This window comes from Xiphophorus couchianus, chromosome 16, assembly GCF_001444195.1.
Source record: "Xiphophorus couchianus chromosome 16, X_couchianus-1.0, whole genome shotgun sequence".
NCBI lineage: Eukaryota > Metazoa > Chordata > Actinopteri > Cyprinodontiformes > Poeciliidae > Xiphophorus > Xiphophorus couchianus.
In genome coordinates this window covers 5890001-5913639 of record NC_040243.1, presented here as the reverse complement: position 1 = coordinate 5913639, position 23639 = coordinate 5890001, and the positions used below count along the sequence as shown (strand labels likewise).

At 36.0% G+C, this 23639-nt stretch overlaps 2 protein-coding genes across 4 annotated transcripts; both read right to left on the bottom strand.

Annotated features, from left to right (window-relative positions):
- Positions 1 to 2116: 2116 nt before the first annotated feature.
- On the bottom strand, positions 2117 to 10869 carry LOC114160136 (alpha-2,8-sialyltransferase 8F-like). 3 transcript variants are annotated; one of them, XM_028042581.1, is made up of 7 exons: positions 10732 to 10869; positions 8366 to 8440; positions 8207 to 8281; positions 4027 to 4171; positions 2876 to 2988; positions 2691 to 2783; positions 2117 to 2613 (listed from the first exon to the last, which is right to left on the bottom strand). In XM_028042581.1, exons 1-7 carry the CDS (start codon positions 10827 to 10829, stop codon positions 2133 to 2135), a joined length of 1080 nt encoding a protein of 359 aa, XP_027898382.1. In that variant the 5' UTR covers positions 10830 to 10869; the 3' UTR covers positions 2117 to 2132. The 3 variants fall into 3 exon arrangements, with proteins under 3 accessions (XP_027898382.1, XP_027898383.1, XP_027898384.1); XM_028042582.1 differs by lacking the exon at positions 8207 to 8281; XM_028042583.1 differs by lacking the exons at positions 8207 to 8281; positions 8366 to 8440.
- A 5936-nt stretch (positions 10870 to 16805) lies between these two features.
- rpl19 (ribosomal protein L19) lies at positions 16806 to 20703 on the bottom strand. Its single transcript, XM_028042840.1, has 6 exons — positions 20562 to 20703; positions 20117 to 20223; positions 17573 to 17695; positions 17367 to 17487; positions 17138 to 17248; positions 16806 to 17000 (listed from the first exon to the last, which is right to left on the bottom strand). The coding sequence occupies exons 1-6, from the start codon at positions 20564 to 20566 to the stop codon at positions 16877 to 16879; spliced, it is 591 nt and encodes a 196-aa protein (XP_027898641.1). The 5' UTR covers positions 20567 to 20703; the 3' UTR covers positions 16806 to 16876.
- Between the last annotated feature and the right edge of the window lie 2936 nt (positions 20704 to 23639).

Here is a 23639-nt window from a genome sequence, read left to right as displayed (position 1 = left end):
TTTTTAATAAATGCAGACATATCACATCATTCCATGACATTGGGGAAACTGCATTTTGTTAACTAGCAGCATTCAAATGAAGAAGATGAGCGTCGGCTGAGCTTAAAATACCCACATAAAAATACTCAAGCAAAATACCCAAATTCAGCGTACACATGTCACACTGACTTAAAAACTGTTAAAAATCCAAGTTTGTGAAACTTAATAAACCTGTAAAATTCAGCTGAAATACAAACAAATCTGTGATGGAGGGGAATGTTTCAGACATAATGCTACCACTTTAACATCTAATAATTTCATCTGGCTCAGTATAGATTTAACAACAGGTCTTGATCCACCGCCACCATCATAATGTTTAGTCTTCCTTAGAATAATGGGCTTGGCTGTTTAAATAGATCTGTGTAATTTTGACACTTGTCTAAACACAAAGTGACTGCAAACATTTGAGACAAGTTTTATAAATACAGAGAAACTTTATGATCAGAAACTATGAACCATTCTTTTTAATTTAACACTTAAATCTCTATATTGTGAGTCTCTCCATGTCAAGCCATCTCTCTGAGCAGCAAATAGTGCCACCTACTGGTGTAAATTAAAAGTAACTACCATTTTTAAAGTTTGTTGCACCTTTTGCATAAAATAAAGCTTCATTCCCGCCTCTGAATTTTGCCCTGAGATTCTGAGTTCATAGTGATCATAGCTTGTTCAAATTAATGATTAAATCTCCATTTTTTTCAATGCTCTGTGGTGTCAAAAATTAGATATAAAAGGAAAAACTCATACTCCCTCCTTAGGCAAGAGCCTTTTGCTCAATCTAACCTTCTTGAGTTTGGCTAATGGGAGATACATGCAATGTGTTTTTCTCCACTTAGATGTAAATATAAATATAGACAATATAAATAGATATGCAAAATAAGTTTGAACATTCAGCTTTGCTTTATTTTCCCCAAAAGAAATTTGATTCATTCCACCAAAACAAACACACTTAATAACTCATATAGTTCAAATAATCAGACAAAAATGACCTGAGTAAGAGAAAGCTTCAAAAGTAATTTTGAAATTATTTAATTTATAAGGGGGGAAATGCTATTCAACTTTAGAGAATAATTGATGCCCTGTTGGAGTACTTTTGTTTCGTCAGCCATGAAGGCTCATTACTGTTTTTTCCATTTGTGGGTAATGGTTCTCTCAAGAGGTCAGGCACTTATAGAAATATTATTATTGCATTTTATTTGTGGAACCTGCAACTGTTTAAAAGTGCCCTATCATTTAAACAGGTTAGGGTAGGCCTATGCACTACACAAAACATGATAAATGCCTTTTTTATAATGTCATTTTTAGATAATGAGATTTCAGTCTGGACAGTTCTGAATATTTTGAGCTCCTTTCAGAATGGCTACATCCCCCAACACAAAGTTCACAGTCACGTGAAAATGGATGCAAGCAGATGCTTAATTATACAACTTTACATCTTTGAAAAGCATTAGTAGAGCCTCATGTACAGCCAACAAGAATACAGCAAGTGGTTTCTGAATGGTAAGTCAACAACAAAACACTTGTCTTTTCCAAGTGTTTTGGAAAAGACAAAACAGCGCATATAGAGGTAAAACCAGTTGATCAAGCATGCAGGAGTTCCGCTTGGGTTGTTAGGTAACAGGCTGTGCAGTGGTTGCTAGGTAACTGTTCCTGCTGAGTTGTTACTTTACATTCTGGAGGTTTTTTGAAACTTCTTATATTTCAAACACCGAAAAACATTAACTTATTGCCAAAAAAACAGCTGGATGGTTTTTTTTAGTGCTTGGACATTTTTTAAAAGCAGTAAAAACCCATATGGAAGTACAAAAATGTGCAAAATGTAAATTTTTCATAATACATTCCCTTTAAAGGCACAAACCTGAGTAGACATTGACAGGGTTTTTTGTCACCATTATAGACTCTACGTATATAAAAATTATCCAAAGTTTTCCAATCTTCAAGAAACTAAACTATGTCTTGGCAGTGGAATTTCACACAATTTACAGAAAGCTTATGTTTCCACTAGGTGTGTGCCATCTATCTTATCATAAAACCTTTCATTCAAAAGAAGATTACATGTCTTGATAGATGGATCTTTTTTAAATCTTCCTCCAAGGCTAATAATAATCACCTGGTTCACAGTCCCCCAAGTGTAGATGCAACACACCTTGGGTGTGCAGTTTCAGCAGTAGGTTGAACTCCGTTGGCATGGCATGGAAGTTCTTTTTATCTTGTTTATCATCATAGTAATGGTTACTCAAGTCTTGGAAGCTGTGTGGGTGAATACTGAAGGGCCAGAATCCGTACAGGTGCACATTGTCACAAATTTCCAGCGCCAGGCTGATCATCATAATGCCGCTGCTGAGCCGTTGCGCCTTCACGCCCTGAGATTTCCAGAAGACGTCCAGACTCTCAAGGTACTGTGGGTTCAGAAAGAGAGGCCGGATGGGACTTTTAAAGTCCTCAACGGTGTAGAAAGCCCGCAGAGACACAGGAGTGTTCATGCCAAAGGAGAAGGCAGGAAGAAGCATCATGGAGTCACCATAGTTACGCAGCTTCTCCACAAAAGGACGCCGGCGTGTCATTAGAGACCCATACCTACAGCCATAAAACACATATGAAGACAGGTGGTTGTATATGACAAAATTACCTCTTAAATTCATAAACTCACTCACTTATCTAAGAGGATACTCGGATTTACTGTCACAAGGTTTGTTTTACTACCCACATGTTTCTCATATCCGTCTGAAACAGGAGGTAGGTTACACCTTAGATGCAAAATAAACACAGATGCTGTTAAATGGAATTTATGCAGCATAACCATAATTATACAGTATCTAAACTGGAACATCTTTCTCACCTGATGACAAACTCCGCTGAATCAATCATTTTTCCACATTGGCTGTTTGCCAGGATGCCGCCGTTCCCAACAACGGCACAAGAGGTCATTGTTTTGTTTGAGAAAGGACTAACCTGGAATCAAAATTTAAAGATTAAATCATGATATGGAAATGTACATTGCTGTATGGAAAGAAGTGTTGAAAGTATTTGTTGATATTTTTCATTTTTAGTTGTTTTTGTCATTGAGCTTGGTTTTAACTAAACTCTGTTTTTTTATGTTTAGTTGTACTTTCACTGATTCTTTGTTTCCTCATCAATTTTGATGGAATGCTTATAATTCATACTTTTACATTGTTGTAGCCACATTGCAAAAACACCAAATCTTACCAAGTATATCTGGTCCAGTTTTGGTGCAAATATTTTAGTACACTTAGTTTAAGACAAAGCTAACTTTAAAATAACTTTCCACCAAGTTATAGGAGTTTGTTTTAAGCAAATAATTCATTAATATCGTTTTTAAAAGTACTACTTCCATTGGCAGGATTTTTTCACTCATAAAATGGGAAAAAAATTGTTCCTATAAGTGAAATAATTGTGAAATATTAAACTGTAACAGACTGAATGTTCTGTTTGGGGTTTTTATGTATTTTTTGTGTGAAAAATGTTTTTGTGGTTTTTGGTGTTGATGTTCTTGATACACTTGAATCTAATCTCTAATTTGTGGGCTGCATGTAGATTAAAGCTGACAAAGAGGGCGAGAAAAAGCAGAATACAAGTGATTTAAAGTTGTTTTACACCTGCTTATCAGCGTTATTTTCCGTTTGTTGTGGTACACTGGAGCAACGGTAATTTTTAAAAGTTTAATAAACAACAAACACTGGACTAATTGCCTCCTTTGTTTGTAAAACGTGGCGACATTCATAACTATCATGAAATAGGATGAAATACACCGAGTATAGAAGCCATAGTAAAGCTGATTTTTTACCCTAATTTTAACAGCGGCAATTATGTAAAACTAAATTATTGAATAATTGTTGGTATATTGACAAATCCAGTAATATATATCAATGCCTGTGTGCTGACAGTGGTTTAGAAAAGTCTATTGAAGGCTTTCCTCAACATATATGTTGTTTGTATTTTAACAACATTAAAGAAACAGAAATAACTCACCTTTGGGAAGGTGCTGAAGAGCTCTGCATTTATTTGAGCTGCCCTCTTCTTTTCCCCATCATAAACCAGCTTCGATCCCAGTGGAGTGTTCATTTGGCTAATGATGGCTTTATCTAACCCATGGCACCTGCTGCTCAGCTGCTGACTGGGGAATAACAAGGACTCTATTCATTGCATGTATAATCTAAAATCAAGCATTGTAAAGTCAAACAACACACGTTAACGAGCCCAGTGACAGACTACACCACTCTGTCTGCTGCTGGAGGCAGGCTAGCTCAAAGCAAGTGGAAGATGGATGTTTTTAATGAAGTTTTACATTTTTTTTAAAGGAATAAGTGAAGCAGTCGTGGGTTTTTCAGGAACAAAATCTATGTACTTAAACCATTCCATATAAGTTTATTTTTTGCAGTTAGTCATTTTTATAGGATGCTGTAGGATGCTCAAATATCATAATTTAATTTACAGATTAGTTTACAGGATATGATTCTAATAAGATGAAAATAACTAAGTAAACTCACTTTAGTAGATAATTTCTATCACATAGCTATTAGTTAATGTAAGTAAGTTATTTGAACTTGCCTTAAGTCATCGGCTGTCAAAGCAAGTACAAATTAGTGCATCGTCGGTATTAAAAATCCTAAAACAAATGAATATCCTGATATAAAATCACATATAACTACTAGATTCTATGTTACTAATTATGTGAAATTTGTCGATCCTGGAATAAAGTAATCACATATGACTCAGCACAGTCTTTTTAAATAACACGACATAACAAATCTTATTCAATCACCGGGGTTGTTGATGGTCACAGATATAACAGAGCAAAATGTCTCCACAAACCACTCTGTAAGGCTTTCCTGACACTAGCCTGGAAATAGTTTTATCCCTGATTAGAAGAGAATCATCCTGAAGATCTCATTTACTTTGAAGAGACACTGCAAGAAATTGGCAGCCTGTGTGACTAAGTATTACAGTCCAGGTTTTAGAAACCCTGGGGCAAGCATACTTCAGACTTCGGCTCATGTTACGTTGTATGTAACATGAGTCGATTCATTGAGTTGGTACGTTTCAATGAGTTATTTAACTACCTCAGAGAATACAATGGTTCCCTCGCTGCCTTCTGGATGTCTCACGTGAAAATGGATCTTGCAGAAATCAGAGCCATCATTTCATGGTGTTTGGTGTATGATAAACTGAAACTATACAATATATCTGCCTTACTATGATGCTCAAATGTCTCTCCTCAAGGTTTATCATCCTCATGTTCAAGCCTACTTTGTAAAGGGTGGGGTTTTCTGTCTAGCCAGGAAGGCACAATCCATCTGACAAGATTCGAATAGAAGAGTGTAAATAAGGATACTAAGATTCCTGGAGAAACCAAAAGGTTTCAGCTTGAAAACCAGATACTCTCACTTCAAAAAACAGAATTCAGTATATATGGTAGCGTAGGACGATGAGTCCACTGAAAGTGTGAGACATCACAATCTACAGAAGCCTAAGACAGAGGACAGAGGTCAATGCCTTTGTAGAACTTATGGAGAAAAGCTAAACACTCTAAGTCAACATCAGTCAGACATCATCAGTCTACATTTGGTAAGAATCAGGGATAACTGTCTTTTAAAACGTATAAGTTGGGTCAAATCTTTTGGGCTTTATTCCTCAAATGTGACAGACTGTCACATTTCAGTTAATTGGAATCACGCGTGGATGTATTTTAAACTCACTGCTTTCTTGTTGACACAATTGGAAAGTCAAAATAAATCAGCCAAGAGATGATGAAGAACTGCACAAGTCTGGTTTATCTTTGGGAACAATTTACAGATACTTGAAAATGTCGCATTCATCCGTTCAAACAATTATAAGCAAGTGTAGATATAATGGGAATGTCCATCATGCCAGCTCAGGAAGGAGGCAGGTTCTGTGTCCCAAAGACAAATGTGTTTTGGTTCAAAATGTGCAGATTAACCCCAGGACAAACGCCAGAGATGTCGTGTAGATGCTGGGCGAAAATCTTAATCTTTGGAGACATGTCCTGTGGTCTGTTGAAACTAAAGTGGATCTGTTTGGCTATCATGACCATCGTTACATTTGGCGGAAAAACATGGCTGCTTGTACCGTCCTAACTGTGAAGTACGTCATGCTGTAGGGCTGTTTTGCTGCAAGAGTAACTGATAGACTTCATATAATAGATGCCATCAGAAAGAAAGAACTATATGTGGAAATATTGAAGCAACATCTAGAGACATCAGCCAGGATGTTAAAATTTGGGTGGAGATTTGTATTCCAAATGGAAAATAACTCTAAGCATACAGCCAAAGTGGCTGCAAAGTGACTTAAGGACAACAAAGTTAACGTTTTGGTGTGGCCATCACAAAGTGCTCATGTCAGTCTGATGGAGAAGTTGTGAAAAGAAGTGTGCGAGTGAGCCGACCTACGAAACAGAATCAGTTGGACCAGTTCCACAAGTCATACAGTTTAAAAGACAATTATACCTGATACTGATCAAATGTATACATTTAAATTCAAGGAACGTTACAAAAAATCTCCAAAAAAGACTGTTCTCACTATGTTTTCTAGCACTTAGCAAATGGAAATAATTTTGCTAATTCTAACTTAAAACAAGAAAGGTTTGGTCTGACTTACCCTCAGACCGTGAGAAATTTTTTTGTGTGTTTTTTATTCCATGTATGCATGTAAATATCTGGTTTCAGTTGTCAGGTACGTAACCTGACTGGAATCAAACTGCTTACCAACAACCACGTTTTACAACGCAATGAATAAGCAAAACGTTAAGACTTTCTCAAGTTTCAAAAATAGAGAAGTAACACAGGAAGAAAACAGGAATGGAGTCTTGAAAGCAGATAGAAATCTCTTAGGGTGTATGACAATAATTTAAATATGAGAGACCTTCACATTAGAAAGGTCTTGGGTCATCCAAGTGGTCCATTGCCTTGTCCAGATGGCTCACTCCAGAAAACGAGCAAGAAAGTTGGAGAAATCAGTGTCAGCAGTTGATGATGCTGAAGAATAGTCTGTATGCATCACTGATGCAAATGCGTGTCGTTTTATTCAGTGTATGTACATGTGTGGTTTCAGCTATATGTTCAGAGATAAAATGGTTTCATGTGAAAACTCTCTAATTTGGGGAAAGTTACAAAAAAATATCTAGAGAATTTCAGAATCTATGTTTTCTGAAATTTAGCAAATAGAAATAATTTTGGTAATTCTAACTGACGTAAAACAAGAAAAGTTTGGTCTGCATTAACTTGTTCAGACAGTGGGGAAAAAAAACGTATATGTGTCTTTTTAAATCAAGTATAGGCAATAATTTGCTACATGCTCACCAAAATGGAGAGGAAGTTTCACAAGAGAACATTTAGATAAAGGCTTAAAAACACTCACATCCCACAATGATGCAATAAAAAAAAAGCAGAACCTAAATACAGAAAGCAGATGGAAATCTCTTTGGGTCATCCACTTGGTCCATTGCCCTGTCTAGATGGCTCACTGCAGAAAACAAACAAGCTTGCTCTCACAAGACGTGGAAAAATCAGGGTCAGCAGTTGATGATATTGAAGAATAGTCTGCATGCATCATTGATGGAAAGCGCTCAGCTTTTCACTCAACCCTGACAAGTTGGTGGAGAAGCTAGACTAAGAGCAGGACTGTGTTGGTCCTGGAGTTATTCAATAAAGGAGTTATTTAACCACCTGTCCCCAGCATGTCCAAGTCAACTTCCTTACCTCCTCCACAGTCACATTCTGCACAGGCGTGCCCCTAGGCTGTGTGCTCAGCCCCATCCTTTACTCAAGGACAACTGGAGAGAGTCAGTAGCTTCAGACTCAGATACTTTGGATTTACCTTCTGCAGAAAAATCTGTGACTGCTGAATCGTGAATATGCCAAGATCCATTACAAATCTTTGATTAGTTTTTTCCAAAAATAATAGATATATTGCCCTCAAAAATGACTTGTTTTGTGCTGAATGATTTTTTCGTTGCTACATATCTCTAAATACTTTTTAAAGACAAGCTTAAGCAGTGAGAGTAAGACCAGTAGCTAAAACTGAGTCCTCACCTCACACATACTCGTAAACTCGGCTCTCAGTTTATTTTCACAGTCAAGATAAAAGGAAATGTCTAAAATCAACAAAACAATTTAACAAAAGAGGTTTTTACCTAAAATTTTTGAAACTGTCCTCCTGCTTTCTCCAAGTTTTGTAGTAAATATCTAATGCTTTCTTTATACTCTCTCTGCAACAAATGAATAAAGAGATTTCGTAAGTATACACAGGGCAGAAGTGGAACAAAACAAAACAAGGTTCCAACACTTCTTACCCACAGTTTTTGCAGGAATCAGTAGACCGGGGGACGATTTTCATCTTGGGCAGGTGTCTGCGAATTTTCAAATTTCTGGGACACCAATGAGGGGGGAAAAAAACACCAAAATGACAAACATAGTCCTCAACAAATGTTTTTCCTACGTAGGCTGTTTCATCATTGATCAGAGAAGAAGCCAAACCTTAAAGCACAGTCGAAATGAAATGTTATTCACTTTAGTTTAAGCCTGTCTGAATTTTCTGTCTCCATGAATGGTCAGCATCTTTGATTTTGTTTTTGATCTTGATGAAGTGGTATCTTTATCACCTATTTTGAAATAATGCCATCCCTCCTCTCTTTTTCTCATCTCTGCAGTTTTTTTTTTTTTGTTTTCATTTTAACTCTAGTCTTTGTGTTAAGTTTCATAAAATTCGAGACCAAACTTCAGCTTTAGGAGAAAACAAACACAGCTTTAATTAACATTTGCAAATGGAGAAAACCATGGTTTTGTCACATGCTAGAAAACTACCAGAAACTTCCCTATTGCTTACCACTGCTGTAGGAGCACAAATCGAGTTTGTCAGTAATTATAAATATCTTGGTTTTATTCTAGATAATGCACTCTCTTTTAAAAATCACATAGCAAATCTACTACGGACATTGAAAATGAAAATTGGGTTTTATTATCGAAATGGATCTTGTTTTACACTCAAAGCTAGAAGAAAATTGGTAGCAGTAACATTCCTGCCACTTTTGGATTATGGAGATGTTTTATACAGTACAGACCAAAAGTTTGGACACACCTTCTTATTGAATTCAATGAGAAAGTGTGTCCAAACATTTGGTCTGTATTGAGTACAGACCAAAAGTTTGGACAAAGAGTTGTGTCCAAACCTTTGGTCTGTACTGTATATGAATGCTTCGACCAAATATCTTCAATCATTAAATATTGTGTATCATTGCGCTTTAAGATTTATAACCGGTAGTAGACGTCTGACACATCATTGTGATTTGTACGCAAAAGCTGAATGGCCTCCTTTAAGTGTACGGAGAAACAATCATTTAATGATCCTGATGTATAAATCTTTACTCGGTCTAACCCCAGCATATTTATCCACTCTCCTACACAGAGATGTCAGTTCTCGTTCTCTATGCTATAAATAACATTATTCTTCTGCATGTCCCACATTTTCAAACTGAAAAGGGGAAGCAGGCATTCAGTGTGTTGGCCCCCACAGCGTGGAATCAGTTGCAGTCTGAACTTAAGATGTCGGAAATGACTTCACTGGACTTATTTTGAGCAGTTCTTAAAGATAGGCAGCAAGATTCTATGAAACAGTGTCATTGTTTTTAAATTGTTTTTGTTGTTTTATACTTGTGCATATGTATTAATTGTTTTTATCTTGTAACCAGGTTGCTATGTATGGCAAAATTTTTTGCGGAGGTCCCTCTTGAAAATGAGATCTAGATCTCAACGGGGTTTACCTGGTTAAATAAAGGAATATATATATATAAACATACAAAGCTCACATCTCAGTGAGAATCGGATGAGTTCTGACTTGGGGCTGAACGTCCCCTCATCTACATAGGATGCATCACACATCACGTAATCACACCTCCTGGCTAAAGTGTCAGGCAAAAATCTATAGGTAACTTATCTGTAAGTTTCAGTTGAGCAGGGTTGCATACACATTCACAGCTCAACTTTGGACATATTCTGTGTGTTTCTTGTGGATAAGACACCCTTTTAGAAACGAAACGAAATAGATAACTTCTACTTTCTTTCTGTGTCCAAACATGTGTTTCTCCAAAAAGGCCTCTCTGCAGATGGCTGAACAGATACTAGTAACTGAACTTCTACAAAATAGGCTTATCACCTTAGCCATGTTTAACATCTCTAACTGCTGAACACCCTGTTCTTCACTTATTTGCGGAGGGTCAGAAAAGCATATATCCTGTTGAGCTGCAACTGAGTGCAAACCTTTAATAAAAACATCATAAAGTGTACATTCAAAGTAATTAGACATTGTTAATTAACTTTTCCTTCACATTTGTGTTTAAGTTGTGTTAAAATTGCTAAACCGACAAAGAGTGATTGAATGTGGAAAAATACTTAAAACATTTTAAAAAGCTGTGCAAACTTAGAACAAACTATCCTTCAACAGCAGGACTCAAATTGAACAGTTTCTCAAAGAAAAAAACATCTTATGCTGCACTTTAGGTTACAGACACAAAAACTATCAGTAAAATCTTATGCATACTTGGTTGAAAAATCAGGTATGCAAATTAAGATGATTTGATGAGCATCGTTCTTATAAGCATCGTGCGCCACTTTTGTCAAAATCAAGCAGAATCCATTCACAGCGAAGACAAAGCCAACTTACTTGTTGTCCAGCATGTACCACATGAAAGTGGTCAGCAGGCTCGCCAGAAACAGGAGCCCGATCATCAAATTGAGTAGCTGCCCCCTCAAGCCTCCCATCTTCGTCTGACCTTACACATCAGCCCTCTTCATGATCTGCCTCCTTCTCTGACTGTTTCACATGTCTGCCTCTTGACACGCCTGCTGTAATTTCTCATGTATCCACCGCCCTGCCCACTGGGATTTCTTGGATGAACTCATGTACTGGAACACTAGTGTGTTGCCTCTCTGCGTTGTTTTTATTTACAAACTATCGCATTCGATGTCCGTCTCCTGATGGTCCTTCAGGTCTGCCACTTCTTTCTTGGAAGATTTATTTTCAGCCATTGAGATGATTTGCATGTCTACTATTTGTGTGAAAGCTGCATGAAAGCACCACTGCTATAAACAAAGGAAGGAAGCATCGACACCAGCAAACAGACAGAAGGAAGTCAAGACTTATTTCCCTTTTACTGGCAACAGTAAAAGGGAAATATGACCTAAGTTTCTCTCATTGAATTTGCCTCTTGTCAAGGAATTGGTTAAAGCATCAATCACCAAAATGAAATATTTAATAAACAAAAGGAATCCATCTTGTGTTTTTTCATCAGTTGTAGTCAGGAGTCAAAAGATGACACAGTCAAAATAAACTCGCAGATCACCATGACCTGGAAAGATTTTAAAAAGTATTAATGTGAAAAGCTTTTTTTTTTGCTTTGGGTCGTTTTTCCAGATTACTCCACTCCATGCTTTTAAGAATCATACTGCGTGTACCACAGGATTTCCTCGCTTTGTTTGTCAGTCTCTTCTGGCACTGTTCCCCGAACCTCACATTCTTAAACAGAGCTTAAACCACACCCTGTCACCACTTCTCATAAAAAAATAGTCTTAAAATCAATGAGAAAAGCATTGCTAATGAAACAGTTTATGTTAAAAAAAATAGCCTTACATTTCTGTGAAGAGAAGAGAAGCAGGCACAAACCCCAAATGTTAGTTTCTCATTTTGTCACTATGCAACCCCAAACCTCAGGGTATTTTAATGAGATTTTATGAAGGACCAATACAGAGTAAGGCATAGTTGTGGATTGGAAAGAAAATAATGCATTTAATTCTTAGGCAAATAAAAATCTGAAACATGTGGCGCACATTTTTTTTCAGCCCCTCTGATTCAATAGTTTACAGATCCACATTTTTGTTGTAATCTAATAATTTATGTGCCTCTTTTGTAGTCTATTAAATTTCCTTAACTTAATGTCCATTGGAAGTAGAAATGTTATTAGACTTTGTCGGAATCGAATGTTACGTTCCAATTAGGAATCGGATATATATATGTACATTTATTCTAGGAATAATAATAGTTACTAACTACCATTATGTGGCAGTACGGAGTCAGACCGTCTCGAAACACATGCGCGGCACTTTGCAGCAGTGACGGCCGTAAAGCGAAGCAGAACACGGCATTAGCTTCAAGTGTGAGAACCGGGAGAACTGTTGCCAATTTAACGATTTTGTCGCGGTATTTAGCAACTTTTCACGCCCCTCCAATGACTTTTTTGGGGGGAAGGAGCAACTAGTGACAAATTTAGCAACTTTCTCTCGTTTATTGGAGACTTTACCAACAAACAGGAAAGCACCGATAATAATGTAGACGAGCAGAAAGGAGACCAACACTCACATTAGAACAGAATCACGCATGCGCAAAGCCGCCGGTGATTCCACTCTGGATTATAGTAAATCAAATGTAAATATAGTTTTTCATGTTGCTCAATGTTTTCTTTTCTGTGTTAAATTATAAATCAGAGTGATAAAATTGAAAAAAATAAGGGATGTGTTTCTTTACTCTTCTTCATTTTTTAAATGTATTTTTAAAGTATTGAATTGGGACCTGGTTCTGGCCAATACTCATAATCAAAGGTTTCGAACAAAAAGATCTGACCAGGACATTTCTAAACTTTTATTGTGAACCCCAACATTCAAGCAATTTTTGTTCTGCTTTTGGTATCACAACCACGTTTGTTGATTTTTACAAAATGCCTCTTTTATGGGTGGGAAGGTACTTCCCAATGAGTAACCCAAGATTGAGCTTAATGTTACAAACTGAGGTTGGCAGATTAATCGAAACTAGATATAATTGTTCCTGTTATTATGGATAGTGGTCCAGATACTGAAACAGTAAAGTAGTTCCAGACTTGCTTTCTGTTTTTCTAAATGGGGTAATGTCTGATTCAGCCAACCAGCCCTGTGGGGTACATCACGGATCTGTTCTGGGTCCCATTCAGTGTTGCCAGATTGGGCTGCTTTTGAACACGTTGGCTGGGGAAAAAAACAGCTTTGGTAAAATTTGGGCTGCTTTGCCCATCATTTGGCAGGTTTTTAGAAAGGTTTCAGAGGAAATTTGACTTGAACCTTTGCTCAAAACTTCAGTATGATCCAGTAGCACAAAACATACAGTACAGACCAAACGTTTGGACACACCTTTCTAATTCAATGGGTTTTCTTTATTTTCATGACTATTTATAAGGCAAGAAATCCCACTTATTAACCTGACAGGGCAGGTTGACCTATGAAGTGAAAACCATTTCAGGTGACGACCTCTTGAAGCTCATCAAGAAAATGCAGAGTGTGAGCAAAGCAGTAATCACAGCAAAAGGTTGCTACTTTGAAGAAACTAGAATATAAGGAATATTTTCAGTTGTTTTACACTTTTTTGTTTAGTGCATATTTCCATATGTGTTATTTATAGTTTTGATGCCTTCAGTGTGAATCTACAATGTCAATAGTCATGAAAATAAAGGAAACTCATTGAATTAAAAGGTGTGTCCAAACTTTTGGTCTGTACTGTATATCATATTTATTTTTTAACTTGCTCCTATTTTGAAGGCTTAAACCTAATTTTAAATGCAAAAGTGCTTAGTGTGTGCTGTATTGATTTGCCGGGGTATACTGCCGATCTCAAGTAATCATTGGGTGAAAGGAGGGCTACGCCATGGTTAGGTTGCCAGGGCAACGGATGACAAATAACAAAACATACTCAAGTCAAAGGCTAACTGAAGAGACCAGTGAACCTTCGCGGTGTATTTTTGGACTGTGGGAGGAAGTCAAAATGTCTGGAGCTTTGGAAGAAATTAAATTCACTTCATTGAATTGAAACCAGACTTTATGGGAAACAGAACTGGGAGGAAGAACAGGGTTATGGGCAGTTTTTTTTGTTTTGTTTGAGAAGTAGACACTATGGCCTGCGTTGTTTGAAACATGTAAATAAATTTTAGGCCGTTTTCGATTGTAAATCATGTAACATTAACATTCACTCCTAATGTGACGTGAGGAACATATCTAACAGTAAGCACCTTGTTGTCAAACTAGCATCCACCTTCGCCTAGCGATGCACGTGTCTGAAGATGCCAAACTGTATTTGCCGATAAACACAATTTCAACTTTGTACAATTGTTGGACAAAGGTTACACCAACACATTACACAGGGATGTAGGTTAGTATTGGGGGGGGAAACCTGGAAGTACATGAGCAGCATCAGCTAACATTTGATGTTTGTAATTTACTCACGCAGTAGAGTCGATGAAAGAGCGAGTCTAGCACAGGGTTATGATAGTTTTGGATTTTCTGTTAGAGTTTAGTTTTACTTTGTTGTGACTTTTTGTTTGACTAATTCAGTTTGTTTTAATTAGGTTTTTATAGTGTGCTTGCAAGTTTGTATCAGTTATTAGTTAAATATTGTTTTTATTAAGTATAGCAGTTTTTAGTTGTTTCATACTAATTCAAAAAGGTCAAAGTATTGTAGCCTAATTATGTGAACAACAGAAAATACCAATACATTCAGTTGAACAGCCAACTGACTCTGGCAGTTTCAAAAGGCTAATAAATAGATTCATAAATACAAAAACAATGGATTTTTATGTCTATAATTTCAGTATGTTTTGCGTCATAATAGCATAATATGGTTCCAGTTAGTTGAAGATTTTTCAAATTAATTACCATTTGTATTCATTTCAGTTCTTTTTTTTTGTTTCAATTGCAGTTTTTGTTTTCTCAGTTTTAGTCAGATATAAAAACTTCAATTTGGCTCTCTGTCTAGAGAATCAGGGAGTAATTCTCAAGGGGAAATCAAAGTAACAGCTACTCTGACAAATGCTCACAACAGCTGCATTTTATATCTGTTTACAGGGGGTTCTTTTTATTAAAACTGCGACTTTTATTCTCCATTAATCTTGATTGTATGCCCTCATTCAAATGTCTGTGTTGCACACGGAACAGAAACAAGCAAACAAAAAACTAGTCTTGTCCCTCAATCTCAACTAAAACATGACAATGACATGCAAGCTTTGGATACATCCAAATACTGTAGATGTCATTAGTGATTCAGTACCTTGTGTGTCTGCGTAATGATACGAACAACCTAAATTTGCAACTCTCTTGCCTGGTGGAGGTTTTTTGTATTTCCCAGAAACAATCAAGTGACTGTATTGCCGTTCATGATTATAAAAATGCTATACAGATATATAGATCAAAAACAACAAAAGAAATTTGACCTTGCATCATTGGTTTATAGGGGCATAAATACACTCCTATAAGCTGTTATTTACAATGAACTCTTGTTAATAATTCTGGATTTAACTTGAGATGTCATAAAAAAGGAACTGACTTTTTAAGGCTGTTGTCTGCAACTTTTATTAAAAATATATTTTTTTATGTATTTGTTGAAACTATCATTTTCTGACAACTAATCAGAGCCAGGAGAAGAAACCATTTTTCTGGAATAATAAGTTGTTTTTTTCCTCTATCAGTACATTGAACAAGTAAATAATGTATAAAAGTTACATACTGCAGCTTTCACAATTTAAATTTATGCCATTTTTCATTATGAGAATCCTAACATTGTTGGATATTAATTGATGTTTGAGTAAAATGATTGTACAACAAACTACTTGGGCATATTTGAGGACAGATATTTTAATCACCCGCCTTGGCAGAAATGGTAGTTTGTGTTTTTTGTGCGTTGCTCCTGCTGTTGATTTGGCTTTTATGCTAAGTACACAAGTCTTTAAGAAGTTAAAGTTTCGTTTTTTTGAGAAAAAAACATTCCAGAAGCCTAATGTTAGCCTTCTTGATCCTTTACAAATCCAGTTTGGACGTTTGATGTGAATTGTTCTGCTGCCACGCCCAATTTAGAGTAGCATTCAACCCTCAGACGCTACTAACTGGTACATTTTAAAATCAGAAGAGTAAAACTTCTGTTCATGTGGAAAAATTTAATAGTCTCTTTTAGCCACCTGAACAGTAGAAATCTCGTTAAACAAAAACAAGTTCAACCACTTCACATGAAGATTCCCTATTTTTGGTTCCCACTTCAAATGTTGATATTTTGTGAGACTTTAAAAATCAAAACAGATTGAGAACCAGCATAAAATATTTTAGAAATGGTATTCAATCATGTAGAAAATTAGATAGAGATCTTCAAATACATTTTTTTTAAATCAGATACATTTAGGACGTCTCAGAAATGTGTAGTGATCTTGAATAACGATTTAAAAACATGAATCAAATTGATCCATTAAGATTTACCAAAACTAATAAAAACAGAACCTTAATTTTAGTAAGATATAATAAACAAGGACTGCAGTAATCGATTAAAAATGGCATTCAGTAGATTTTTCATTTTAACCACAAAAAAGTCCCTTAATTAAGCCTTCTGCTTCACCGATCAGTACGGTGTAGAGCTGATCTGTTGACTAGTTTTCTTAATTAACTAATTAATAGGAAAGCAAAAGATGCTTAATAGGTGACTTTTATAAGATTAGAAACACATACGTCAGCTAAAGCTGACATTTGAGTTTGGGATAGAACATATTTGCAATAAAAAATGACAATATAAAATGCAAAATGTATGTTTTGTAAAATATTGGCTTAAATACAGCTCTTGGTATATTCTTTCAGTAAATCACCACAATTAATGATTATTTGCTAACTAAATTAATGAATTTCAACCTTTCCAGCAGTTTGCTCAATTACATCGAAAAGAAAGAAAGAACAGCAAACAGCAACTGTGTTTATGTACACTTTTTATTATCAGCACTTGACAGCTGGCACAGTCAGGTGGAACAAAAAGAACCAGACTACTTCTTGGTCTCCTCCTCCTTGGACAGGCTCTTAATGAACTCCTCCTTCTTGGCCTGGAGGCGCTCCTCTCTGCGCTTGCGAGCCTCCTTCGTCTTGGTACGACGAGCCTCGGCCTGATCGCTGCGCAAAGATCAGAACCACCATCATTTTACTGATTTCTAAATGATTTCTTTCAAGTAAGTGTTTACAAATACCATAAACTAGTGAGAGATGATAATATTGCTCCATGTAAATCCTGTTTGGACATGAATACTTACGCCAGGAGCTTCTTGCGGGCCTTGTCGGCCTTCAGCTTGTGGATGTGCTCCATTAGGATGCGCTTATTCTTGAAAACGTTACCCTTGGCCCTCAGGTAGAGGCTGTGGTACCTGAAGGAAATTCAAAAAGGGCAAAATGAAAAAGCACCAGGATACAGAAGCTCATATCACAACATCCCAGTTAGCTTGAGAAGACAAGAGAAAACGGCTCCAGGTCCCGGAAACCTACATGTGCCTGTCGATTTTTTTGGCCTCCCTGTAGCGACGCAGCAGACGACGCAGGATCCTCATGCGACGCATCCAGCAAAGCTTCTCCGGCATACGGGCGTTGGCTGTACCCTTTCTCTTACCTGATTACAAAAATGAACCACAAAAATTTTGTTTGAAACTTTTATTTGCTATTTTCTTTAAAAAAAACAACAAGCTTCAACGTACCGGTTCCCATGTGCCTTCCTTTGCGGCGTGCCAGCGTGTTCTTGCGGCACCGGGCCCTGGAGTGGACAGTCACAGGTTTCCTGATGATAAGACCATCTTTGACCAGTTTACGGATCTGCTGGCCTGAAAAACCAACAAACAAAACATTTAACAAAAAACAAAACTGGGAAACCAGAAGTGTGAATTAGGATTGCATCAGATTAAAGATAATTCACGACAATTCCCCTTTGAAAACTTACAGCCAATGCTACAAAATGTCAAGTAATTTTTAAAAATGACTTTCTCACTTTTATTCACTATTCTATGGTTATTAGTTATTATTAGTTATTTATCATAAATGCTGCCTCATTCCTTCTGATTTCACTTGAAGAAAGAGGTTTTTTGAAGCTGCTGCTGGATGCTTCCTTTGGTTTTTTTAATGTCTAACTTTTCCATTTCACACTTGCTTGTGTGAAAGCAGCTTGATAAATTTGACTGGCAGCCAATCAGATAGATGAGCATGGTGAGACAAGTAAATAACATTTCAATAAATGATTTAACTTACATTTTTTAGTAGTGATTGAAAAATAGATTAGACTTTAAAATATTTAAAAATTAGATTACATTTTTTACTTTTTCCCCCACACCATACTTCCAGCATTCAGAGGCTCCTTTAGCCCCCCCTAGTGGCCACCACTTTGAAAAACGCTTAGCAGAGGTTAAAGTTTGTGAATTACCTCAGTTTTTGTATCTCAATACCAAAGACAGTACAACACCATCCTACATTAAATAAATGCAAGAAAACATTTGGACTCATTCAGAGCTGAATAGATTTCTTGGATAACTTGTGTTACTTTTGCCAACTCCTGCTATGTTGACATGTGTACGGTAGGCGCTATTTTTAGCTATGGAAGGACACAGAGAACCAAATCAAATCACCCAGAAAATGACAAACATTCAAAAATGTGGAAACATTTCAAATTAATCAGGACAATCATTGTGCAGAACTAGCTTTCCACAAAAGCGTGTGACTGATGTTGCAGCACCCTAACAGTAAACATCCTCTGCATACATCAAACTTCTCAGCAGTGTCCGATGGAAATTATTCATGTTCGCTTTGCATAATACATTAATGTGTATTATGCAAATACACATTTTTAATTAACCTAAATGTGTGGTAATCTGTCATGTTGCAGATTTACAAGATGGTATCTTCTGGTTGCATGCAACGACTGATCGTAGTGGCTACCTGGCAGGATATTAGTTAAGTCTAAGTTTTGACAAAAAAATAACTATGCAGCTCTTACTGTAAGAGCAACAAATATAAAAGCACAGCAACAGAAGAGATTAAACATTTATTGGTCGCTATGATTCTGTCTCAACTTAAATGAGATACTATGAGAGAATATTTCAATTATTTATAATAGTTGCAATTAATCAGTTTGTCACACAACAGAGTTGAAACTGAAATGGAGGTTTGCATTTTAAGCAATAAAAGGTTATTTAAAAAGACCAATTAAATGGGTTGTTTACTTGAATTCTCTGTTTTGTACATTTGTAAGTAGGTTTTTTTAGAATTTGACTCTTTATGTAGGATTACTCAATTAAGTAATAATCGATAGAATATTCAATTACTAAAATAATTATTGGATGCAGCTGCTATTTTAACTCCAGTAGCTTAACTAGAGAATCCTTATTTAATCCTTCCCTAAAGCAGCCTTTTCAATATATTGTAGGTTGCTGTTTGAAGAATTTCCAAAGCTAATGTACAATAAAAACTCATTTCTTTCATTCCTGGTAAAGACAAACACATGGCCTATGGCTGATGATTTGGTAAAACAAAACTCAGATTTTAAGTGAACCAAGCTAATGATTTGTTAATGTTTAACTATCTCCACCTTAAAGACAATCTGATTTGATATGCGAGTACATGCCCGGACAAGTTCAGACACAATAATACAACAAAGAAAGTACAATTATTTCATTTCTGGACATAACTTTCTGGTTTTACTTTAAAATATTTCAAGCAAAATTATCTGTTTTCAAACTTAATGATTCAGACTTTCTGGTAGGATTTACAGCAACAAATCAACTTTGATTGTAAGAAGAAAGAAGCGCAAAACATTGATGACAATTTCATATTTTTGAGAAAGTTTGGATTTGGACAATACTTGAATCTCAGTTTTCAAAACCTAACCCCCTCTTATTTTTAAATTGACATCCATGATTCTGGCATCACATTTTTCCGTGGGCAAAGCGGAACTAAATTACGTTTTTTAACATGAAACCTCAACAAGTAGCTCAAAAGCTGCTGGAAAGCTTTGCAGAAAGATTGATTGGCAAAGATCGTGAGAACAAACGAGAATTTTGACTTTAGTTTTCAAGCTCAGCATAACGATAAACAAATATACAAAAATTTAGAGGATTATGAGAAATTAAAGAAAATGGAAAAGTACACGCATTTTGAGCCATTTGCAACCAAGATATAAGAACACAAGGGTTACTGCAACTGCAAAATTGCTTCTTAAGAATCAGACAGAAAAGCAAATAAAAAAAATAAATTACGGGAGTTGGCGTTAGCGATCTCATTTGTCTCGTTGGGGTCTAGCCAGACCTTCTTCTTTCCGCAGCGGAGGACGCTGGAGGCCAGCCTCTTCTGGAGCCTGAGCATGCTGAAACAACAAAACACGGATTCAGAAGATCATAACTACGGTAGAAATATTTCTCCATGTGTATTTATCTATTTATTCAACAATAGCACCAGATGCTAGCCACACAGCTAACTCCCAACTACCCGGTGGCTAGCAGGCTGCCAACATGGCCTCCCTGACGCTACATCGTGTTGGATAAAAACACGTAAACATGTCAAATATAAGCCTGGAATGATGACTAAAACAGAAATATGTGTCAAGAACAAACTTGAATTTCTTATTTTTGCCAATACGATATCTATGTGTGTATTTAAACAGTTAAATTGTGACTTTTATCATGCTATCAGCTGTGGTCCTACCTCATGGCTGCTACTTCAGTAGAAAAAGGAAGGCTTGAGAGGCAAACAGGAAGATACCATTTTCAGAGGAGCGTCCATTTGTTATCATGAAGCAACTTCGTTTGAATTTAAGTAAAACTTAGCTGTTACTACTACACAAATTTTAAAGCTCATAAATTATATATCTAAAGATCAAGTACATGTAAATATGACTAAAATAAAGCTACGTTAAAAATTGTGTTTAACTGGCAACCCCCGTCCCTGTCTCATCAAAATATTGGTACGAGCCAATGCGTTCGCAATGAATTATGGGTCAATCTGTACCACATATGCATTCTTCTGTATGTACACCAGAGGGCGCAATTGAAACAAGAATCAACAAGTGTATGTCCACGGATATTTATACTATAACTAATTCCTATTTTTGAGATCATAAGAAAAAGAAAAGACTAAATGCTAATAGTATGTGGTAAACATTACAATTTAATTTGTGTTCTTACTTTTTAACCATTAAATGACTAAAAAAAAGCATCAAACTTTCTAATGTTTTGTCGCTGTGTGTTCAGATGTGTAATTTTTTTTTTAAATTTAACCTTTGGCTTATTATTTCATATTTATGTAATGTTTTAAAATAGACATATTAGCTTTAAAAATGATAATGCTTTAAGCATGAGTTTGGACTGGTGCACTGTTAAATTTACTCTTTCATTCTTATAATAAAATGAATAAATAAGCAAATTGCATTACAGTAAATTGTCAACATGCAAGACCACATGTAAGTCTAAATTATGCAGAAAATATAAAACTATTCAGAGCATTTGAAGACAGCAAAAAAAAGAAAGATCTTTTACTTTTTAAGTGTCATCTATTAAGAGGAGGAAGTGAGAACAGTGTGTTGGTGTAGCGGGTGGGTACTTAGAAAAACTCTTGTAAAAATAGCCAACTGGTACAGCACAATTTGACTAGCTATCGTTCTGTCCTCGACCTTCTGGAGCACCATCCCGTCACCACATGGAGGCTGCAGGCTTACAGTGTGGGTGCATAAGGACCTCTCTGTGACGTCTTCACCTCATGTAACTCAGAGAGCAGCGAATAAAACTTTACAGAGGATTCACCAGCAATGTCCAATGCAGCAGAAGACCTGAACGAAGAAGCTTTAAAATGTTTTACTGTGTGATGATGACCTGTTTTCTGTTCAGAAGAAAGCTCTTTTATGAATTGTGATATTTTGCATCTGCAAATACTTCCTTAATTTTAGATTGATTGTGGTGCATCCGATTTTAAGGTCAGTTGTTGAAAAGTTACACTGCAAGGTCACATTTAGTTCCCATTAATGATGTGGAATGCAGCTAACTGATTCACATTTTTGCAATATTTATTTCATCAAAAGGAAGGAATTTTATTTCTCTGAATTTTAATAATACAACCAAAATTAGAGCTTCTAAAAATCAGCTTCTATTTTATTTCTACTAACAGAAACTGGACCATTTAATGCTTAATAACCAGAAATCTAATTTGATCCCACTATAATTGGAATTAATAGAATTCAATGCACTCCTGTTCAGAAATATAATGAGATCTACATCTAGTTTTGGGTCAGAGTACCCAAAGGTTCTATTCAAGTAAGTACAGCACTACTCCAAGTAAAAGTAAAAAGTAACCATACAAGAAATTGCTCAAGAATAAAAATAAAAATGTCTTTGTTAAAAGGTTTACTAAGAGAGTAACTGACCAGAACATCAATCATTTAATATTTTAAATATTAAAATATTATACATAACCAAATGGACCAAAATGTTGGTATTTTAAGACATGCAATAATTCATATACATAATATAATTGCAAAATAACAAAAGCAGGCAAAATAAATGGTTTTCCAAATCAGTGTCTTTGTCTGGTGAATTTTTTAAAACATGTTTCTTCTTAATTTAATGAAGTTACTCACGGTGGGCAGAGAATCCAGACATTTTACTGAAGAGTAGTGATACTAAGGAGTATTTTCCTTACAGGCGACCTTTTGTGCTTCCTTGTATTAACACATACAGCAGTAAAACTAGCTGATCAGACATGCTGGAACTCAGCTTGAGTTGCTAGGTAACGGGGGCTGGGCTTGGCGGGGGTTGCTTGGTAACAGCGCAATGTGACTCAACAATCAGGAGATTTTTTAAACTCACAAAAATAAAAATTAACTTATTGCCAAAAAACCACTGTGGTTTTTTAAAGTACTTAGGCTGCTTTTAGAAGAAGTTAAACCCAAATATTAATTTTGCATAATACATTCACTTCAAAAAGAAAAATGTACTGTGAACAAAGTTGTAGTAAGATATAGATAGCATGGTTTAAAGAATTGCTAAGTATATGTTTGGTTTGTACCAAATACATGGAAATGACCTGCAATCTGGAGCAGCCCAAGAGCAAAAATCTAAATTGTGGATTAATAAAATTCACAGAACCTTCTAAGAAGAATATCAACAAACTACCAGAAATGTCATTTTGAACTTTGTTTTTCTTTCCCCAGCAGCCAGGACAGCAAAGTCACAGGAAGCCACTGAGATATCTGCCTCCAAAACAACTTTAAAAGGATTTGTTGATTCTTTTAAAAAGAGGAAAATTGGTTTTAAGCTTCCTCCCACCAGCTCACCGGACACACAATCTGCAGAAGCAGAAGATATAACGTTGTGGGTGTTCGGTCCATCAGCTCTGATACCGACTGCATGATGGAAAAGTGTCTCTATTGCACACATTTTTATCTTAATACTGTTACGTGGGCAGAGTATTAATCTCCAGAAACAATCTCATTTATAAGTATTCATCATTATTAGAGTATGCAGCACCTTGATTACTGCTAAACAGCTTTGTGGTTCTACTATTAAATTTCTATGAGTTTTTCCTTAATTTCAAAATGCATATTCTTCACAAAGTGGCTTTTATAAATGTAACATTGCGAACAATTCACCTTTACATCTTGATATAACATTATTCTCTCATCAAAAACATACATGGAGTCTTGCATTGATTCTTTCATGCATGTTTGAGGAACCCTTGAATCTCCATGGCAACCATTCAGCTGTGCAAAATTTCTGTGTGGACCTAGCTTCT

Excerpts from the sequence above, each read along its gene's own strand:
- LOC114160136 (XM_028042581.1), bottom strand. The coding sequence starts at position 10,829 with ATGGGAGGCTTGAGGGGGCAGCTACTCAATTTGATGATCGGGCTCCTG. Across the intron at positions 8,441-10,731 it reads TGGTACATGCTGGACAACAA|AAATTTGAAAATTCGCAGAC; the intron begins GTAAGTTGGCTT and ends TTGGTGTCCCAG. Across the intron at positions 8,282-8,365 it reads GATTCCTGCAAAAACTGTGG|AGAGAGTATAAAGAAAGCAT; the intron begins GTAAGAAGTGTT and ends CATTTGTTGCAG.
- rpl19 (XM_028042840.1), bottom strand. Across the intron at positions 17,488-17,572 it reads AGGAAGGCACATGGGAACCG|GTAAGAGAAAGGGTACAGCC; the intron begins GTACGTTGAAGC and ends TTTTGTAATCAG. Across the intron at positions 17,249-17,366 it reads AAAAAAATCGACAGGCACAT|GTACCACAGCCTCTACCTGA; the intron begins GTAGGTTTCCGG and ends AATTTCCTTCAG.